The sequence below is a fragment of the Catharus ustulatus genome, chromosome 10 (genome assembly GCF_009819885.2).
Source record: "Catharus ustulatus isolate bCatUst1 chromosome 10, bCatUst1.pri.v2, whole genome shotgun sequence".
Taxonomy (NCBI): domain Eukaryota; kingdom Metazoa; phylum Chordata; class Aves; order Passeriformes; family Turdidae; genus Catharus; species Catharus ustulatus.
Window position 1 is genome coordinate 21,664,489 of NC_046230.1, and position 20,725 is coordinate 21,685,213.

The window sequence follows — 20,725 nt, forward strand, 5'->3', positions numbered from 1 at the left end:
AAGTTGACCTTTTACTTCTTAGAAATATATTTTTCTTATATTACGTTTTCATGTCAATTTTTAAAGGAAACTTGTGCTTTCCAGGACTCTATTTATATTTCTATGTGACTTTTTAGTATTATGAATTCATTTTTAATTATTGCCATTGTTAAGTTTGGTGATCATTCTTTTTTTTTTTTCTTCACCAGATTCATAATGTACGTAAATCTGGCTATTTAAATAAATATTTTAATTTGCTGACGATAGGACTGTGACTAAGTAGTGACTCGTGTAAAGGCTGAACTTGTTAGTGTTTGGGATGAAAAAATCCATTTTAAAATTTTTCCTGTCTTAAGTACAAGAAATATTCTGGTGTTAAACCAAAATTTGTTACTGACCCATGGTAAAAAAAAATGAAAACCCAAAAAAACTCCCAGTCCAAAACAAAATTACAAAATAAACATACCTTAAAACAAATAATCTTTCTGGAATCATTTTGTGATGTGTTAAATGAGAAACAGTATGGTTTCTTCAGGTAAAATAAGGGTGTCCCTGAGTTGCTGGAAACACCTTGAATCTGAGATGCTCTCAAACCGCCTTGAATTGATCCATGTTACAGCATTCATGTCAGCTCCTCAGCCTCTGGGCCCAGTGGAGAAGGGCAAACCCTACCTGAACACTGATATTCCTGTTCTCTGCTGGCAGAGAGCTGCCACCGCGCACATCTGCTGCTGCTACAACCCCTGAACATGAAAATCAAGGCCAGGTCTGACAGGACTTGGAGCAGCTCGGTCTGGTGGAAGGTGTCCCTGTCCATGGCAGGGGGTTGGGTATGAGATGGGCTTTAAGGCCCCTTGCAACCCAAACCATTCTGCGATTCCATGAAACCGGTGGGGTTTGCTTGTGGGTTGGACTGGATGCTGCCAGATCAGCTCGCACACAACCACTCAGCCCGAGGTGGGCAACGGGTTTGGGTGTGGGTACAGGGGGCAGGTGTGGGTACGGGGTGCCAAGAGTGGGTACAAAGAGTCAGCAGTGGGTACAGGGTGCCAAGAGTGGGTACAGGGTGTCAGCAGTGTGTACAGGGTGTCAGCAGTGTGTACAGGGTGTCAGCAGCGGGTACGGGGTGTCAGCAGCGGGTACGGGGTACCAGCACTGTGTACAGAGGTCAGGTGTGGGTACAGGAAGCCAGCAGTGGGTATGAGGAGCCCGCAGGCAGCAGTGCAGATGTGGATGCCTTTGTTGGCTGAGCGGGCGATGGAGGCGCTCCGTCACGCCGCTCCCCGTGTGTCCGCACAGCCCCTTCCCCCGGGAGCCCCGGCCCGGCCCGGGCAGCCTCGGGCCGCGGCGATGCTCCGGGGCAGCGGTCGCGGGGCGGGGCGGCGCCGGGCGGGCTGTGGGCTCGCCTCGGGCCGGGCACACGGCCGGCGGCCCGGGAGGAAGCGCCGGGACTTCCTCCGGGGGAGGGCGGCCCGGGGGCGGTGCGCGCCCCGCGGGGAGCGCGGCGAGGCGGCCGCACACGGCGCGGCGAGGCGATGCGGGCCGCCTGGGTGCTGCTGCCGGCGCTGGCCGCCCTGTCCGCCTACTACGTGTACCTGCCGCTGCCCGGCGCCGTGTCCGACCCCTGGAAGCTGATGCTGCTGGATGCCACCTTCCGGGCGGTGCAGCAGACGGTAAGGCGGCCCCGGCTCCGGTACCGGGGGCGGTCGGGAGCGCGGTGATGGTGCCGGCCCCGCACAGCCCTCCCGGCCCGGCCCCACGGAGCTGCCGTGTGGCTGCAGCCGGGCGGGGAGTGCCCGGCACCCGGCTCGGTGACACCGCCTGTGCCGCGGGCCGGAGCTGCGGCCGGTCCCGCATGCAGGAGGAGAAGTGGGCTGGTGTCCTTCTGTAAGGCGCTGGCTCCGCGGTGGCAGCGGAGGGGACAGCCCCGGGTGTCGCCCTGTCCGTCCGTCTGTCCGTCCGCTCGGCACCGCCCGCTGCCCGCGCTGCCCGGGGCTCCCGGCACAGCCTGACCGCGTAGGGCTCGGTCTGGTGCCCGACTTGCCGGCTCGTGGTCAGGAAAAATAAATTAGTGGGTTTTAATCTGATCTGTTAGGTATGCCTTACGGAAAGAAAGCATAGGAATATCTTTCAAATATTAAACTTGATTGGGAGGGTTATTACTAAATAAAACTCTTTGAATGCTTGCTTGTTGTCACAATGATTTGTCCCTTATTTTCTGCCAGTGTTTTTATGCTGACATGAAACAGAACAGGGATGGCAAAATTTCTGATAATGGCTTTAGCTGTGAAGTTTGTTTTCTTCTAATATTATCTGATCTTTCACAAGGACTGATCAGTCATGGACAGGACTGATGTAAGGCACTACGTATGTGAAAACAGAAAGTTGTTTTGATTTTGATTTTAGTTTACTGAATTGTTTTGAAATGTGCAGAAGCTTGTATTTTGTGCAGATGATGATCCCTTGAAAAAGGGATTAAAGATGACAGTGGGCTCATAAATGGACTAGGTGGGAATGTACCTGCTACATTCTTAATGCAGTAACAGTGGATAGTGGGAAGCAAGAGGACAGCGGACCACACAATGTTCAAACTTGTATATTTTGCCTGAATAGCTTCTCTGTCACCTTTGGAGACAGAAGCTGGGACTAAATGGATCACTCATCTGATCCCCTGGGACGTCTTATGGTGCAATTGTATAGCTGAATCAAAGAGTGCCTCTAGGATGAAATGATAAAATCTGTTTGCTGTACAAATTAAACCTAGTCACTTGTATATCCTCCTGTATAGTAGGAAAATTATGCAATGCAATGTCTTAAATTCTGCAGTAAAATCTATGGCTTGACATTCACTTGCTCCTTGTTTTTAACTCAAGTGACTGAGCTGCAGGTGCTCTGCTTGCCCAAATTCATTGGTAAGTAGGGACAGAAGGGCCATGCTGCCTGCAAAACACAGTTTGTCCAGGAACACCTGGATCAAGGCCAGAACCTCTGGCTGAAGGAGACCTAACTTTAGAAAATGGTATAACTGTGACTATGTATATGTATATTGCTGCTGCCTCAGCTACACATTCAGTTTATGTGATGTAGATGCATTCTGGTGCCTCTAGTTTGGAGGCTGAGGATTATCTCTTCTGAGATACTCTAGAGGTCATAATCCCAGGAGGAGCTGGCAGGACAAAGCCTGGGTGGTGCCAGCTGGAGCAGGCTGGCAGCAGGGCTGAGGTGCCCACATCTGCCCCACTCTCTGGGGCAAGGAAGACTGTTAGGGAAAAGTAGTCATTTCTTAATTGTTTGCATCTCTGGCCTTAGAAATAAAAACTTTAATAGTGAGAAAAACTACAAAGCAAGTAATAGGTCCTGTGACAACACTTGCAAACCAAAGGGAGAAGTGAGTTTTACACAGAAGCACGAAGGAGGTGAGTTGTTAGAGGTGCCCCAGTCACGCAGCAGGTGAGCCTTGGGGCATTGGTTTCTGGAGAGAAAGAGAAGGTGCTTTCCAAGTGTTCAGAAATCTCTCTAGCACTGAGGCAGCACAGTCAGGAATAAATGAATGTCATTAGGAAGGAACTCTTGTAAACCCCAGGTAGGATTGTAAAAGTTAAGTTTGTGTGTTTACTTTGTTAGGCAGCTTTCATGTGTTTATATATAATAAAGTGTACGTCCTTTTCCAGAGCTCAGCTTCCTCTTTCTTTGTCTATCAGCTGTTTCAAGGCCAAATGGTTTAACATTTCTCTCAGTGTGACTGTTGAACTTTCACCCACTTAAGAATGAATTTCAGCTTGCTGTTTATTACTTTGCCTTATAGATCTGATAACTGACAGAAACACCTTTCTAATTTTAAAATCTCTGAAATGTACTTTTTTCTCCACAAACTTCACATGCTTCAAATAAATTAATTGTGATTTGCTTATTTTGAAATGGATTTGTCAAGACTCTGATGACTATGTGTGACCATTTCTTGTTAGGGATAATGTGTTTGTTTGCTCAGTGCATTAATAATCACTATTAACAAAACACAATAGGACTGTCACTGGCTTCCAGCGTCCTAATGATAAGGTTTTTACATTTGCAGGTAGAGTTTTGTCCTAGTCAGCTATAAATTTCTTTACAAGCTTGGGACTGAGTCAGTGTCCTGGCTCAATGTGAGACTCCAACAAATGTTCAAGTATAATCAGGTGATTTTAAAAGTGCATAATGCTTATAGGGCAGTTTCTTTAAGTAGATTTCAAAACATACTACAGAAGGGAACTGATACTGCTAACCTAGTCTTAAACTGGGGGGAACAGAGGTAGGAAGAGCTGGAGTGCTTATCTGAGGCCACAAAAATTCCAGTGAAGGAGCTGAAAACTGAGATGACTTTTCAGAGCCTTGTTCCTGTGCTCTCTCTAATGCCCTGTGCTGCTCTGGAAAGAAAACAGAGCAGCTGAGACTTTAATTATATCAATGAATTGATGTGAAAATACTTACCTAAGAAAAGGAAATTTGTCTGTCACCTGCCTCAAAATGGGACATGGTAACATTTTAACATAAAACTGTGATATAATACAATTTGAGATTAGAAATTAAAAACTTATATATATACATATATATACAGGTACATCAGAACTCAGCTTCACTGAAATTTGGGAAGCCACATAAAGTTAATTTCAGGATTGAGCCATAGATTTAGCCACAGTCATTTTTTCAGTTGTTGTCTGTTCTGAAGTGTCTAGAGCAACACTTCATAATTCTGCTGTAACAGCAGTATTGATAACAGGCATTTTTCACTTCTTCCTCTAGCCACTCTCCCTTAGAGGAGGAAAGAGCAGCACATGTTTATTCAAGTCCTTTGAAATAAGTTATTTCTGAACACCGCTGTCAAGACTTGCTATTCTGGTGCATGGCAAGGGAAGAGGGATTTTTTTGGAACTGGGACAGCTGTTAGCAAAGGTTTGGAAGGATAAACGGGTTGGCATAGAGGCCATCAGATGCATGTGGAAGAAGGCAGGCAGCTGTACAGGGCAGAGGACTTCTCATCAGCCAAGTGTTCCCTCTGTGCTTCTTCTGCAGTCACTTTTGGAATAAAATCAGCTGTGGGATATCAACATTCAGGGGTAAAAAAAGCAGTGATAGTTCTTTCCAATATTTTAATACTTCACCTATTTCAGAATGTGCGACTTCTGGACAGATGTAAGTCATAGTTGTAGGCAGTGAAGTAAGTTGTTGATGGTTTTGGATGCAAGACCAGGCTTAGAATTGATTTGCAGTAAAATAGGTTTTTAGTTATGGCAGGTAGGTCTCACAGCACTGGCACCTGAGCAGAAACTGATCCACACTGTAAGTCCTTTTTGCAGGAACAGATAACTTAGGTTGCTATCAAAGCAGATCATCATGGTTGAATAGATACATGCACAAAAAGTTACATTAAAATACAATCTAGATTTTGCTTCTAATTAATAAACTGAAAAAACAATTTTCCTGGTTTCTTTTTATTTCTGAAAGAATTTCATAAAACTAAGAGCACTTGTCTTTGAAAACTGTCTTTGTCTAATAGTATTAAAAAGTCATTTTTTTGGGCAACGAGACACTTGCATTGAGAAATCTTTTTGTAAAATCACCCTTCAACAGGGTAAATTGCCCGAAATGCACACAAAACAATATGTTCCACACACAGCTAAATGGGGAAATAATCCTGTTTATTTTTCACTAATCTGTTACTGACTGCAGACATTGTCTTGGCGTTTTGGCCTCTAATCTTTATAGAAGTGTCCTTTTCCAAGCAATGCCAGAACTGACTGTAGTGTCTGTGTCTGTTAAGGTAGGAAGTTGAGTTTTAGGCAGTTGAGTTTTAGGCAGTTCAGCCTTGCAGTTCCAGCATCATTACTCGGTTGAGTCATGAGTGAGATCTGGCTCCGTCCCAAGTAGTGCTGGATGTAAAAAGAGCCTGAGCTGTTTGCCAGTTCCTGATTCCCCCCCAAAGCCTGGAAGGTCATTGCAGGACCTTGGCTGTGCCCAGTTGGGGAGCACTGCAGGGAGCAGCTGGTGGCTCTGAGGGTGTTGCATTTGTGCGCTGCAAGCGCGACCTGTCGCAATAACTCTGACCTGTCGTAATAATTCTGACCTGTCGTAATAATTCTTAAAGGCTAAAGGGCAGAGCCAGGCTTAGCCAAGGAAATCATCTGAGGACAGAGACTCCCCATGGGTTGAGTAGTGTTAGAGTTTACTGGACATGAGCAACAAAACCTTTTGGTTTACTTTTTTGCAATACAGAACACATGACAAGTATGGAATTCAAGTCCTTGAGGGATGTGAGTTTCTTCATCAAATTATCAGCTGAGGAGCCAATAGAAGAATCCATATAATTAGGGACAAGTATTGGTGGTTAAAGGTGAAGTAGTGGTGCCTCACTGGTGCAGTACTTTTTGTTCATTCTGCCCTGACTCCTTTCTTCATTTACTGAAAAATTTCTCCTACATCAGTTAAATCTTTCAGTATCTGGCACCCCATATCAAAGAATTTACCAGAAGGAAGGTGTCACTCTTGGAACAGTTCAGTCCCTAGGGAGTGCCTGCATAGTCCTTACCTTAAAATCTCAGGCATGGAAATGACCTGATGAAAGAGGAGATTTTGCTGTAGTGGGAAAACTTGCAGCTGTGACCCAGAGCGAGCAATGTGCTGTGCCTGTGGCTGGCACAGCAGTTCTGGCCAGTTGCCCACAGGCTTTTCATCTTTATACTATCTCCTCTTTCTTTCCTGTAGTCTCTTTACTTCCCCCTTTTCCTTATGCTTTCTCTTCCTCTTGCTAGCTTTTAGTATTACAGCACTGTCTGCTCTCTGTTTTCACCAGAGAACATCCCCTCCTCTTCTCTTCTCTTCTCTTCTCTTCTCTTCTCTTCTCTTCTCTTCTCTTCTCTTCTCTTCTCTTCTCTTCTCTTCTCTTCTCTTCTCTTCTCTTCTCTTCTCTTCTCTTCTCTTCTCTTCTCTTCTCTTCTCTTCTCTTCTCTTCTCTTCTCTTCTCTTCTCTTCTCTTCTCTTCTCTTCTCTCATCCACACACACCCACACAAATCACCCCCAAATATATTTAAGTGTTATATTTGATAACCTTGCAGCAGCCCTGCAGGTTGTAGCTGGAAGGGTGGCAAAAATCACAGCTACCAGCAAAGATCAAATCCATTATTGCTCACATGAGGTGAGCAGTTCCAGTTTTATACTGGATTTAAGGCAATCCAGCTGCTGCCACGAGGGCTGGTCCCATCCCTTCTCCTGCCTTGGGGTAGCAGTAAGGGGGTGACATTGCTGAAGTTTGGGTTTTCTCTGGCTCTGCTGAGTTTGTATTGAGCTGGTGCAGAAGGATCATGCTCTGAGGCTTCCAGCAGCACCACAATAAAAGTGCCAGGGAAGAACAGGCATCAGGATGGGCAGTTCTTTGAGTGCAAAGCACTCCTAGGGGAGAGTTGGCCAACCACATCTTCTCCCAGGAGTATTAGTACACACTGCTAAGATATGATAGATATTTTTTTAATATTTACAGAGAGAGGAAAATCGGAAATTTACTTAAGTGAACTTTGGACAAGAGTGGCTCTTTGCCAGCAAAAAGTGCAATCCTGATGCCTTGCAAATAACAAGCCAATAGGCTGATTAGACAGCTTGACTAACAACGAATCTAGCTGATAAATGCTTGGCAAAAAACCTGCCCAAGTCTGGTAAATAATTAGGAGTGTTGCATTTGTGCCCTGATGCAGAAAGCATCTCTTTCTAGTTTATGGATTCTTGGAAAGAGTGGCCTGTTCTAGGAGAAACAGGCATGAAAGAGCACGGGCTGCAGATTGCCAGGGTGATCTGTGGTCTGAAGAACAGGGCAAAACACTTCTTGGTAAACACCACTAACTAGCCTTGGAAACAAAACATCCCTGATTCCAGGGAACATGTGGTAATCTTGTCTACAAAGAATGCAAACTAAACTGGGAGAAAACAAAAATTAAATGTTTGTTGCAGCACAGTCGGGCTAAATGAAATCTGTAAGAAGGTTTTTTTTAGCAGTATTTCTAAAACTGCTTCCCAGTGGTTGCCTCTCCTGGGAGCCTCCTTAGGGCACAGACAGGATCAGACCTTTATGTGGTTACATCAGTGGCTGCCCACCAATTTGTGTGCCAAATTATTAATAGATGTGTTATTGCTCTTCAGATTTCAAGCCAGTCCTGGGGTTTCCTGTGGGAATTTTAAGTAATGGTGGGAGAAAAACACAGGCTGAAACTCAGAGATACAAACAGCCTTGTGAATTCAGCATTTCTTCCTGCTGGGTGGATATTTTGTGTTTCTTCTCTGAGAAAAGACTTGCAGTATGAAGAAATTATATCCCATGTAAGAAGCAGCAAACATTTTAAAACTTGAATTCCTACCAAACCATCTCAGCAGGGTGATGTTGCCACAAGTTAAAGCAAGAAAAGAAAGTAGTTTTTTTAAATTCTTGTTTTGGAAGTGGGTTCCTCTCCTAGGTCACATAACAGCCCATTGTATTTGGTGTAAAAATTTGGGTTTTTTTTTTTAATATCAAACTTGTCTTTTTTTCTACAGCAGTCTGCAGTGGGAGCTGTGCAGGGCTTTTCTGTACAGAACCTGGATGAAATATTTCAATTTTTTAAAAATTCAAACTAATTAGAGCAGAGAACAAAATTACATGTAAGAGATTGTGGCTGTAAGAGCTTCTTTGGAAGAGAGGATGCTCAGTGCTTCAAAGCTTGCTTTTTTTTCTGGGGGTGTGTGTGCAGATTTTGTACAGATTAAACTGGAGACTCTCTGTTCTTCAGCAGGTGAGTGTGGTCAGACCAGTGCCTGGGTGTCTCTGCTGGCTCTGTGTCAGCATCTTTGTAGCAGGATGTACTGCACTAGTGGGACTGCCAGAATTCACACTGCAAAGTGGGCATGTGTGGAAAAGCCCTGTACAACAGGACACCTCTTGTTCCAAGGACTTGGTACCTGGACATAAAATAAAAGTTCCCAGCTGACAGTTTTCTTAGTGGTAGTGTTCTCAGAGGTATATGTTAAATATATCTGTTAATTTTTACCTCCCAGCTCCATTGCCTTGACTGAGGAAAGTTGTACAAAAGGCTTTGCTGGTTATCCAGTTTCTGAGCTTAAAGGTGAAAGACCTCCACTGCTTTTTCTTTTAAAAGGTCAGTCTGGGCACTGTGGTCCTTTGGCTGCCCTTTAGCCACCCCTGGTGCACCATCCAGGGCATGGGAACAGGTATGCACTGCAAATAGTGAGCAGGTCATGTGTGGGGAGCAGGTCGTGACCATTTCAAGTGGAGGAGTGCCTTGAATCCCAGCAGTGTTTGCTAAGAGAAACAGGTTTCCAATTGAGTCAGGGCAAAATGTTAAAAATAAACATGAAAATAAAACTCCTGGATAGCTAAAGGGGATAAAATCTGTTTCCTTCTACCATAAGGGGATAAACAGATCAGATCATTCTTCAGTTTCATGGTGCTTTAATCACATGAAAAAGTAACACACTTGAGGCTCTGGGGTTGGAAAAAAGTGTCATTAACCTGTTGTTCTTGACTAGTGTTTCAGATCCTTCCCAATTCAGCAGGTAAACACAGGACAAGCCAAAAAACACCATTATATTCCTTTAAGACTTCCTGTTTCCAAACTTCTTTGCAGTCCTTGGGAACTTTTCTTAATTTGGAAGTAGAAAGACTTAATGCTTTGCAGTGGAACAAGAGAAATAATCAGCATTTTTGATACTTTTGCACCAACAAACATTGCCTGTGCAGTATTGCCCTCTGCTGGCACCATTCTGAGGAGCTTCATAGGTCCCCTAGTGGAACATGAAGTTTGTCCCCTTCTGAGGCATCTTTTAGAGGATCCAAGTGCTCCTTCATGATTGTGATCCACAAAGTGCTCATGGTTTAATTTTATTTTTCCACAGGAAATCTTTTATGGGCTGTGTTTTGTTTTCATACAGCTTTAAAAATACTAGAGGTCCTTGATAAAATTTCATTTTCCAGTGAATATTGAAAGAATCATGCAGGACCTGCCCTTTGAAGGCAGTTGTATCAATGTGGTCACATATGATATGCTCTAAAGTAACAGAAATTTCTTTTCTTCTTCTTTTCCCCCCACCAGTGTCACCTGATTCACTATCTGAGACTCAGCCATCACTTGATAGTTCTGAATTATTTGATTTGCACCTTCGACAAGCTGAAGTCTGTCTCCTCTGAAGACATTAAAATCACAGATGCAGTTTTTGACGGCGTGGAAGTGCGAGTGTTTGAACCTCCTGCGAAGGGAGATGAAAGCCTCAAGCGCAGCGTTGTTTACATCCACGGAGGAGGCTGGGCCTTGGCTAGTGCAAGTAGGTGTCTGCCAGTAATTAGATGGGATTCCAGTCTGCTGTTCTCCTAGCAGGAAAAGCCAAAAACTCCTTTTCCTGCCAGGAATGGCAGTTTTGCTAATGTACCTGAATTCTGCAGTGATTGTCTCCACTCTGGTGGATCAAGTCTAACGGGAGAGTGAGAAAAATATCATGAACACACAGCAGAAGTTCATATCTTATCTGCATGTGAGCTGTACAAGGACCTAAAGGTTGATTTTGTCACATCCTGAGAGGAAAAAATTGCTTTTTGATTAAATTTTTGTGATGCCTAGGTGGGCTGCTTTGGCCAGTCCCCCACTTTTTGAGGTAATGTGCAAAAGTCAGTCCTTAGTGATCAGGTTCCAGTGGCTACATATAAAGAAATTACGTGGGTTTGCCCCATTTTTAGAGAGTAATTAGCAGAAGATTGAGCTGATCTACACTGCATGCAACAGCCTTGCTAATGTTTGATTTTTAAATAACACCTGCCTGGGAATACACACTGCTGAGCACACACACGAGGAGTGTGAGGGAAACAAGTTGAGTTTGGTTCCTCTTCTGGTTGCTTCTTAGGGACAGCCACCACCACTAGCATAATTACCTTGGAATTTAATGCTGTTTACTCCATTAACTTGGAAACCACAAACATGATCAGAGGAAGTGAGGTACAGCGATAGGCAGTGATAAGGTAACCACTGATTCCGTCCACATCGTGCAGGAGGAAAACAGCCTTGGGAGAGAAAGGGCTTGTGGTTGTTGTGGCTGCTCTGAGATCCAGATCTGAGAAGAGCCTTCTCTCTTTGTCCTTTCACATGTCCCATGTCATCCTGAAGCCCATGCAGCCCTGATGCATTCTGCAGCTTCCTCTACAGAAAAAGAATATCAGTGGATTTTTACAAAATAATACAAAACACAGACTGTATTGATTGCATTTAGACTCTGGATGTACAAGTCATTTACATCATGACTTGAGTGAGATTTAGGTTCCTAAATAACTTCAAAATGTGGCTTTCACATGCCTTGGGAAATTCCAGTCTCTGTGTCCTGTAGCAGTTAAACACTTTACTGCTCTTCCTACAGAGGAAATGTGCTTTGAGATTTTTTTTTTAGACCTGCCCAAAGGATATTTGTTAACCTCCTGCCTGCATCATTTGTTCTGTAATAGTTTGCATATGACTCTGGTGCAAAAGTTTATATTAAATTGCTGCACTGTGTCAGGATGATTATAGCTTGGCTTTGCCAGATATATCCCTGAGTCCAAGATGCAGAAGTTAATGACACAATTGCTACACCTAAATATTAACGTCTAAGACTGGATACTTTAAAAAACATTTAGTGTCCTAGTATATTTTATAGTACTGGGAACTAACAATTGAGTAACTAGAAAGGAATAAAATTAAAGATCATCAGTTCTGTGATAAATAGGATAGCTGTGATTAATCCTCCCTTAAATGAGTAGCTCTGTTGACATTAATAGGGCAACTCATTTGAATCAAAGCAATGCATGCTGTAATAAAATGAAGCACAGGCAGTGACTCATACAGCAGTAACTCTCTCTGGGTGTTAATGCCCCCAAACCACTGGGTGCCTTCGATTTTGGCCAAGTGAGAAAATTGTGATAGGTGGGTGAAATGACATGTCTGAAGTCACCAAGAAACAGAGGAGGAAGGAGGCATTAGACTGCAGGATTCTGAAGGCACAAATTACATTCCTTCTGCTGCAGTATGGATTGCAGAATGTATCTGTGTGAGGGCTGTATGTTTTCTGAGAAGCCTTAGGAACAGCTTTGGGAACTATTGACTCACATGTCCCTAACAACATGTCCTTCCCTTCCAGGAACAAGCCTTTACAACAATCTCTGCAGAATCATGGCTGAATCTCTGAATGCTGTTGTTGTCTCTATTGAGTGAGTAATCTAAAACTGATCAAGTAGTTTTAAGGTATTATAAATACGTAACAGTCAACTTCTTCTTCACTAGTGGCTTCTCTGTGAGACTTTAACTTGGACAGTAACTTTCTATACCAGTCTGATACCTATATCCTTTTAAAATTACAACAAATTGGAATGGTATCAAAAATTCATGTGGGTTTCTAATTATTTTAGAATACACTGTGGGGTCTGGCAGTTTCCTGCTGCTCTTGCAATCTCCTACTGTTCCAGTCCTCTTTTAAGCCTTGTGCTTCCCTTTAGAGCAGAAGACTGCCAGACAACAGAGAAGCAGGGCTGCTTTTTCAACATGTTGAACAATTCCAAGGCAAACAAACCACTTGATTAGCCAAACACATTACCTAGACGACTCCAACCTGATTGGTACTGTTCCCATCTTTATTGTCAACTTCAGTATTTTCTTTTGCAAACCAAAACCACTTGATAAAATTACTCAATTTTCCCACCTGCAGTTCATTACATACCAAGCTTTAGGATCTAATTGAAACTTAACTATATAGTTATGTTACTAATTTAATGCTTATTATAGTATACTTTAAAGGGTTGGGGGGTTTGGTTTATTTTTTTACTGTCTTGGTTTTTTATTATTAGAAACAAGGAAAACTACAAAAGCAGCTTGGTTGTTCCAGACAAGCCACAATCACAATATTGAAAAGTTCCTTATTATTCCTTTTCTGATTTATGCTGATATCACTGTGCCTATTGCTCTGAGTTACTATTACCTCTTCTCCTTAATCATTATGTCCTTCAATCAAGGTGTTCATATTCAATTAGTCAAGTCTAATTAGAGTCCTTGTTGGTTTAATTTCACATCTCACTTGCACAATCCATGCACAGTTTACTTTTAGGCAGTTTTGCAAGGAGCTCCCAAAGGACACTCTCAGATTCCTGTATGTACAAGATACAGATTGCTTTCTGACAGCAGGTCACAATTGGAGTTTGAAAGTTTTAATCTTAGGTTTAAATTTTTTCTCCATACAGAAACTTCTTTAGCTTACAGTCTAAAGATGTTTTGAGTCAGAGAGTGGAATTTTGGTTCTCTAGGCTCTACTGAGAAGGTGTAAAATCTGTAGTTTGAAAAGCTTAAAACTTTGCTTTGTACTATAAGGCCCAGTAACAATTCCTGGATGTCAGATTATTCAGTAAATACAAACAGATTTCTCCTGCATTGTTACCTAGAAGCTGAGAATGCCTCATGTCTGGGATTCAGCTGCTGGCTCTTCCTGGCAGACTGTTCTCTTTGTGCCTCCATCCCCCACCTGCCCAATGGGTGCATTTCTGCTCCTCTCCTTGATAAAGGAAAGGTGTTGAATCTGTAGCATTTGAGAAAAATTGCATTGCTAGTTTCTTGGCTATTGTTCATTTCATGGACAGAGGAATAGCAAGATGTATTCTCTCCTGCCATCAGTATAAATTTGGGAAGCAGAAGGGTTTAGATGTTTGGCTGAGCCAAACAGGAGCATGTTGGGCGTGTATGATTTACTCACCCTTGTACTTGTTAAGGTGGGAATTTGGATCAAAACCAGGAACCATTTCCAAGGGTGTTTTAGCTATTGATTTTTATAATGCATGATGAAATCCTCCATTGGGAAATTCTAGGAAAGTGCTGCACACTTTTATACTATCTTGGTATTATTCATGTCCAGTAGGTATATTTTAACTTTTCCAAATGAGAACATTAATTATAAGATTAAGTCTTACATAGGTATTACACACCTCCTACTTTTTCTGTACTTTTTATCCTAATGAAATACTTATTTCCAGTAAAGGTTATCTGATATCACCTGTAAATCCTAAAGGAGAGGTACAATAACATCAGTACAATAAAGCAGAATAAGAATTGTTTCTTATCCCTTTTCTTTTGCAGATACAGGCTGGTGCCTGAGGTGTGCTTCCCTGAGCAGTACCACGATGCTCTTCGTGCAACAAAGCATTTCCTGCAGCCTGATGTCTTAGCTGAGTACTCAGTGGACCCCAGTAGGATTGCAATCTCTGGGGACAGTGCAGGAGGGAATTTGGCAGCTGCTGTGTGCCAGCAGGTAACACCCATGGAGTGTTCTGGATTGCACTACAGCAGTCCAGCCCAGAGAGGCTGGCAGGTTCTTTGTGCTGCACCATCACAAGGTGATGTGCCACCCCTAGAAGCAGAATGGTAGAAAGCCAGAATCTGCTCATTTTTCTTGTGTAAAGTGACTGAGTCACTATATGAATCACACAGGTTGTGATGTGTTGTTACAGTCACAAGTTATGGACCACAGTTTAAGAGCAAGTAACTAAATGAATTTTTTTACCTGTTTTGCTGGTGAAGTCCTTGTTTTTCCAAGTAGGCATAATTTCTTAATGTGGTTGCCTATTTTTAGATAATTGTCTGAAAATATGCTTTTTTTTCTTTCAAATTCAAATGAAGCACAAAATATACAGTAAATGGAGCTTAATTCTTCTGTTAAATTGTCCTCCTGTAGCATTTTGCACTTTTAAGGAAATTTGTGTATCTGCAGTTTAAATGTAGTCTGAATTTGATCTAGTAAAGAGTTTAAAGGAAACCCGAGGCAAGTACTATTTTTCATGGTTGAATGAAATATTATTATTACTAATTTACTCCTATTTCCATAACCATTAGTGATAAGAAAGCAGATATCATGTCCAGGCAACTAATTAGCATGACAACCTTGCAATATCAAATTAGGGTGGAAAAATTAATAAGAGACAATTACAATAAAAGCTTCAGTATTGAGAACTGATAAACATGATAGTACCATGCTTTGGAAAGAGCATTCCTAATTTGATTTCCTGATGCATAATTCTTTTTAAACAAAATAGACACGATAAGACACTGGGTATCTTGTGTAGAAGATGAAACAAAGAATTTGGTGACTCTTCCAGTAAGGCAGTCAAGGGGCACTAAATGTGTTGATAGACTCAAATCAAATGCAGCTTGAGTCAGATACAGAGAGGTGCTTCTGCACCAGGTGTGTTTTTGCTAGAAGAAATTGTGGATACCAGCAATCTGCATTGGCTGATAAAAACCCAGTTAATCAATTCATGGAAGAAAAATCCATTAAAGGCTCTTAGAAAGACTATCTCCTTTAATTCAGGAACTCCTTCTGTTGCCACTTGTTCAACTGGGCACTGTGTTAGGGAAATTCCACTTTTTTTTTTGTTCTTACTCCTTCAGTAAACTTACATCACTGATTTCTGTTGGGAACAGGTTGCTGGGTCAGCCTGAACAGCCGCCTTATGAGAGCAGAAAAAGATCAGGCTGCTGATCCTTCAGACAGAGCAGCCACACTACCTGTATAAGAGCAGAATTCACTCTAAAACTGCCAAATGAATGTTCTCTTTTCTGCAGTTCCACATTGATACATTTTTATCTTCATTCTGTCCCGTGTTTTCCACACAGCTTAGCAAAGAGGAGGATTTGGCTGTCAGACCCAAACTGCAGGCCTTGATTTATCCAGTCCTGCAGGCGTTTGACTTCAACACGCCCTCCTACCAGCAGAACATGAACATGCCCGTTCTTCCCCGCTACGTCATGATCAACTACTGGATCGACTACATCAACGGCAACTACGAGCTGGCGCACGAGCTGCTGGTCAACAACCACACCGCCCTCAACGTGGGCCGCGCGCTCTCCTTCCGCGCGCGCCTCAACTGGACGGCGCTGCTGCCTCCCTCCTTCAAGAAGAACTACAAGCCCGTGGTGCAGGCCACGGGCACGGAGGCCATCGTGGAGCGGCTGCCGGCGCTGCTGGACGTGCGGGCGGTGCCGCTGCTGGCGGACGACGCCACGCTGGCGCGGCAGCCGCGCACCTACGTGCTGACCTGCGAGAACGACGTGCTGCGCGACGACGGCGCCATGTACGCCACGCGCCTGGAGCGCGCCGGCGTGCCCGTCACCCTCGACCACTTCCACGACTGCTTCCACGGCTGCATGATCTTCACCGTGTGGCCCACGGATTTCTCGGCCGGCGTGCAGACCAGGAACAGCTACATCAAGTGGTTGGATGAGAATCTCTGAAGGGAGGGCTCCCCGCTGGATGCACGGTGGGTGTGCTGGCAGAAGAGCAAACAATCCAAAAGTGCACTTTTCTGAATTCTGACTTCACTGTTTGGCTGCAGCTGCTGGGGGTACAGACCACTGACTGCAGCGTTTTCTAGCTCCATTGGCCTTGCCCAGTAAAGCATTTTGAGAATTTTTTTTTTTCAAACCAATTTTTTTTCCACTTTCTCCCAGATGGTTATTGCCAAACATAAGCACGCGTTGAGCAGGGAGATCAGGATTCCTGCAGGATTCTTACCTGGCTGCAACCTTCAAGCTTTGACTGTTAATTAGGTACAAAGGCCTTGGCTTTCAAGTGATGCAAGATAAATCCTAACACATAAATCTACTTCTGAATATGTAAAAATGTGAGCTACAGCAGCACTGAGCATCTGATGTCACAGTGAGAACACTCACCTTGGGCAGCAGGGCCATGCATTTGGATGACAAGCACGGATTTAGGTGTTGGCTTTTTGCCATAGACAAACGGCTCATTTAAATTTTTAAAACTATTTTTCACAAAAGCTCTTCTAGACAATTAAAATGATGCTAGAGGAGTCTGTTAGCCAATCCTGTAATTCAGCTTTGGAATTTGGTCTTTACCGCCTTTTAATAAATATATTTTTAAAAGGTACAGGACTAAATATATTTTCAATAAAAAGTGTGATAGCATACACACAAATAGGTAAGATAAAATACTATGTGTAGCAGCAGAATCCAGGTTTCCTGTGTGAGTGACCTTCAAAGCTGACTACTTACTTGGCTAATGAATGTGACTTACCTGTGTTTAAAGCCTCAGTTGTAAAACCTCCTTGTAGAAAATACTGACCTTACTGCAAATAGTCTGCTGTGTGGTTTGCACTAATGTTTGTAATTAATAGTAGAAGTTTTTGTTCATTGACTTTTATTTTGTGTTTGTAGTTTTAATTGTATTTCCTGCTTCGTGAAAGGAAAGCAATGAGAAGTGGGCTCCAATCTATACAGAAGATTTAATTCTGAGCTTTGCAGCTGAGCTTTGTCTGTCTTGCAGCCCACTCTAGGTAAGGTGATCTCACTCCTGGGCAGCAAATCTGTGCAGTTTGAGCCAGTCTAAAGTTCAGGCAGGCAGGACAGGGGAATGGAACCACTTTGTGCCTGTCTGTTGTCCAGGCTGCTCACAGCTTATAGAAATGAAGGTGGTGTCAAAAGTAGGCACAGAGGAGAGAGTGGGAGATCAAATTCCTCCTCAGCTTTACCACAGACTTCCTGTGGGTCCCCAGCAGAACAACATCATCTCCTTACACCCCACTTCTGCAAGGGAGGGAGTGATTTCCTACCTCACAAAGAGCTGTGAAGCTGGACTCTCAGGCATGGGTGAAGCACAAGGATGTGAATGTGACTGCAGGCACTCAGCAGCTCCCATGGCTTTTGACTTTCCATCCTGCCCCAAGAGCTGCCTCAGAGCAGCCTGTCCCCATCAGGGATGGTGCTGGGCTCGGGTTCTGCTGAGAAGTTTGCTCCCCTCTGTCCTGGTTCCTGTCAGGAGCCCTAAGGTGAGGCTTCTTAGCCCCTGGAGATCATGACAAAGGCAGTTTCATTAAAGCATTCCTTACAGCAGGATTCTGAAAAGTTCTTTAAAAAGCTCCATCAGGTACTGGTAGATCAAACTGCCTTCTGACGTTTCAGATATATACAGAGCAGTCCCCTTTCAGTGGGATTTAAATTAAATAGGAGAATGGCTTTGCTGAATCACTGCTTCCTGGAAACACCAGGTTGTTAATGTGTGTGTATTAGGAAAAACCTTAATGAGACAAGGCCTGGATGTCAGCTCAGTCATGCAGGCCAAAACTCATTCCAGCATAGTTCACACAGAGATCACAAGGCAAAGCTTTTTTAACAGTGGCCCAGATTCTCCTTCCATTTAGCATTTACAAAGACTTGCTGGAATTAGAGCAACCAGATGACAATCTGAATCAGAGTAAATTTTGATCAAGAAACCCAATTAACACTGCAGAAGAATTCAAAGTTATTGTCTGGATTTAAGCCCCTTCTTCCTTTTCCCCATAAACACAACTTCATAGATTGTATGCTCTAAACAGACAGCAACCAAAGTTATGTCCATTCAAAAGAAAAGTTACTAATCTGCCCCAGGGTCCTTTCCCTTTACAGGGAGACAGCTACATTTACCTGACTTTAAACTATGACTAAAATAGTGAAAAAAAAAAATAAATCACTTTACTTACTTATAACAGCAGATTTCTTCCTGGATTTCCCACTTAAAGAGTAAACCCACGTCAAAAAAGATATAATTTATATCTGCTCACTGTAATGAGCATAATATGTAGCTATACTATGATTATACATCATAGTATAACTGTAGTACTGGAAGAAAATGGTTAATATTCCTATAAATCTTTAAGTTTTCCTGAGAGCTTTCTGCAAAGCTGTAGCTCAACATTTGTTTCTAGCTAAGTTATAAATATGTTACGAACCTAAAATATAATTGCTGCTGGTTTTTTAACTGAAATGAAAGGGAGAGCTGGAATATATATATATGTATATGTATATATATATATTCATGGAGTCGGTTGTAAATTTCCTTCATGCACTGAAGCACATTAAAGTCTTGGCACAAGAAATGGAAGTCAGTTTATAACTGGAGTGAACGTGTTTACGAAGCCGTCAGCAGCCCGCTGCGATAGCCGAGATCGCAGCCCCACGTGGATGTGATGTGCAGTATTAACTACTTCTGTCAAAGATCTGGATGCTTTCATCTTGCAGCCATGTGGTTTAATACCTGAGAGCTGCAGAGACACCTGAGGGATCCTACCACATGGGAAAAAACAGGTCTGAGTTGCAGCTCTAAAAAGACCTTTAGTGCACGAGACACTGATCAAATTAAGCGTAAACCTTGAAGTGAGTTTAGTCCTAACCCAGATTTCCTCCTGCTGTGCTTTGTCCTCATTTGCACACAGTCCCCCCACACTGGAAGTTCAGGGTTGTTTCCAGCTGTGTTGCTACCAGCTCCCAGGAACTGACTCAGGGTTTCAGAAAGCAGATGCCTGACAGCAAGGGATTAAGATTAATCCATTTCACAACACCTGGATTTGTTCCTGTGTTTTCCTGCATCTCCAAGTGTTTCCTCAGGCACATCTTGCACCTTCATCCCTTAGTTATTTCACAAAGCAGATTAGGGCACTTGGCAGGTTGTAGGATCAGAGCAAGTGTTTGGAGCAATAGTTCACCTGTGCACGGTAGAGTCTTTTCAGAGCAGGTGTTCAGTAAGTTTGTTTTCTTACCATGATTTCAGCTAGATACCTTCTGTAGTTAGATTTTCTTCTCCTTCTACAATTAGACTTTATCCCTCTTTTGCAAAAATACCTGGTTCCTGATGGCTATCCAAGCATTCAGCTTAAAAAAGTAAAAAAAAAAGCAAAATCAACTTGCATAACCTATAGTCATTCTTATCCTGCTTTCGTACACCTAAGAACTATATCAGTGAGTCCCCAGTATTTTGGCTAATATTTGCAGGAATAGATGGAGATTTTGTCTCCCTAGCTGAGGATCTCTTAAAGGATGGGTGTTCAGCATTTCTGGAAGCCCAGATCTCTTTCAAGAGGTTTCATGATGCATAAAAATCTCAAATAAGCTGAATTTCCTAACCTTCATCCAAGTAATTCCAGAACTGCATTCCCAGTCAAAGCAGAATGGCCATTGTGAGTTTTAAGGCCTACAAACAAAATAGAAATACTTCATCTTTAAAACACTATTTTGTAGTATTTGGGCCTCTATATTTTTTAATCTCTTACCAAACTTCACTAGAAACTTTTAAAAATAAAAATATTGGAAGCAGGTAAACTTGAGGTAAACCTTTTAAGCTGCTGTGATCTGTAACAATGATATTGTTCAAAAAAAATCTAAAACCAGCTGGTTTAATGTTCTCATATTTATGATGTTCAAAAGCCCAACATACTTGATGTGAATGCATTCATTACTTTATGTATGACTGGTTTTTGCTTTTTGTCCCAGAGCAGGGGAAAGATGTGTAAGATCTCATTAAAGTGTACTTTAAGAACAAATAAATAAAGTGAAATATATCTGTGCTTTATTTTATTTTTCCCAGGACCACTGATTTTGTATTTCTGAGCATTTCCAATCTGATTTTTGATTGTTTTCACAGCAGGAGACTGTGAGGGTCTCCATGGGCTGTGAGGGTCCCCTCCTTGTGCTTCATTTCTGGTTAATGGTGAGCACATCTGCTGGTGCTGAAGCGTGGCCAAACCTGCACTGGTGCTGTTCCTCTTCTTCAAAACAAACTCAAATTCTCCATTCTGATGTATAAACACATTTTTGTGTGTCTGTGGGTTATGTGTATGTTTGAAATTTGGTTTAGCCAGCAAAAGTCTGGGTTCCTTTTCATTCCTATTATTTAATTGCCTTCCTT

General features: G+C 42.8%; 1 protein-coding gene across 1 annotated transcript; it reads left to right on the plus strand.

The window, feature by feature from the left end:
- The first annotated feature begins 1,495 nt into the window (after positions 1–1,495).
- NCEH1 (neutral cholesterol ester hydrolase 1) lies at positions 1,496–20,378 on the plus strand. Its single transcript, XM_033068546.1, has 5 exons — positions 1,496–1,652; positions 10,087–10,315; positions 12,152–12,221; positions 14,131–14,302; positions 15,664–20,378. Exons 1-5 carry the CDS (start codon positions 1,515–1,517, stop codon positions 16,279–16,281), a joined length of 1,227 nt encoding a protein of 408 aa, XP_032924437.1. The 5' UTR covers positions 1,496–1,514; the 3' UTR covers positions 16,282–20,378.
- Positions 20,379–20,725: the final 347 nt, after the last annotated feature.

Excerpts from the sequence above, each read along its gene's own strand:
- NCEH1 (XM_033068546.1), top strand. The coding sequence starts at position 1,515 with ATGCGGGCCGCCTGGGTGCTGCTGCCGGCGCTGGCCGCCCTGTCCGCC. Across the intron at positions 12,222-14,130 it reads GCTGTTGTTGTCTCTATTGA|ATACAGGCTGGTGCCTGAGG; the intron begins GTGAGTAATCTA and ends TTTCTTTTGCAG. Across the intron at positions 14,303-15,663 it reads CAGCTGCTGTGTGCCAGCAG|CTTAGCAAAGAGGAGGATTT; the intron begins GTAACACCCATG and ends TTTTCCACACAG.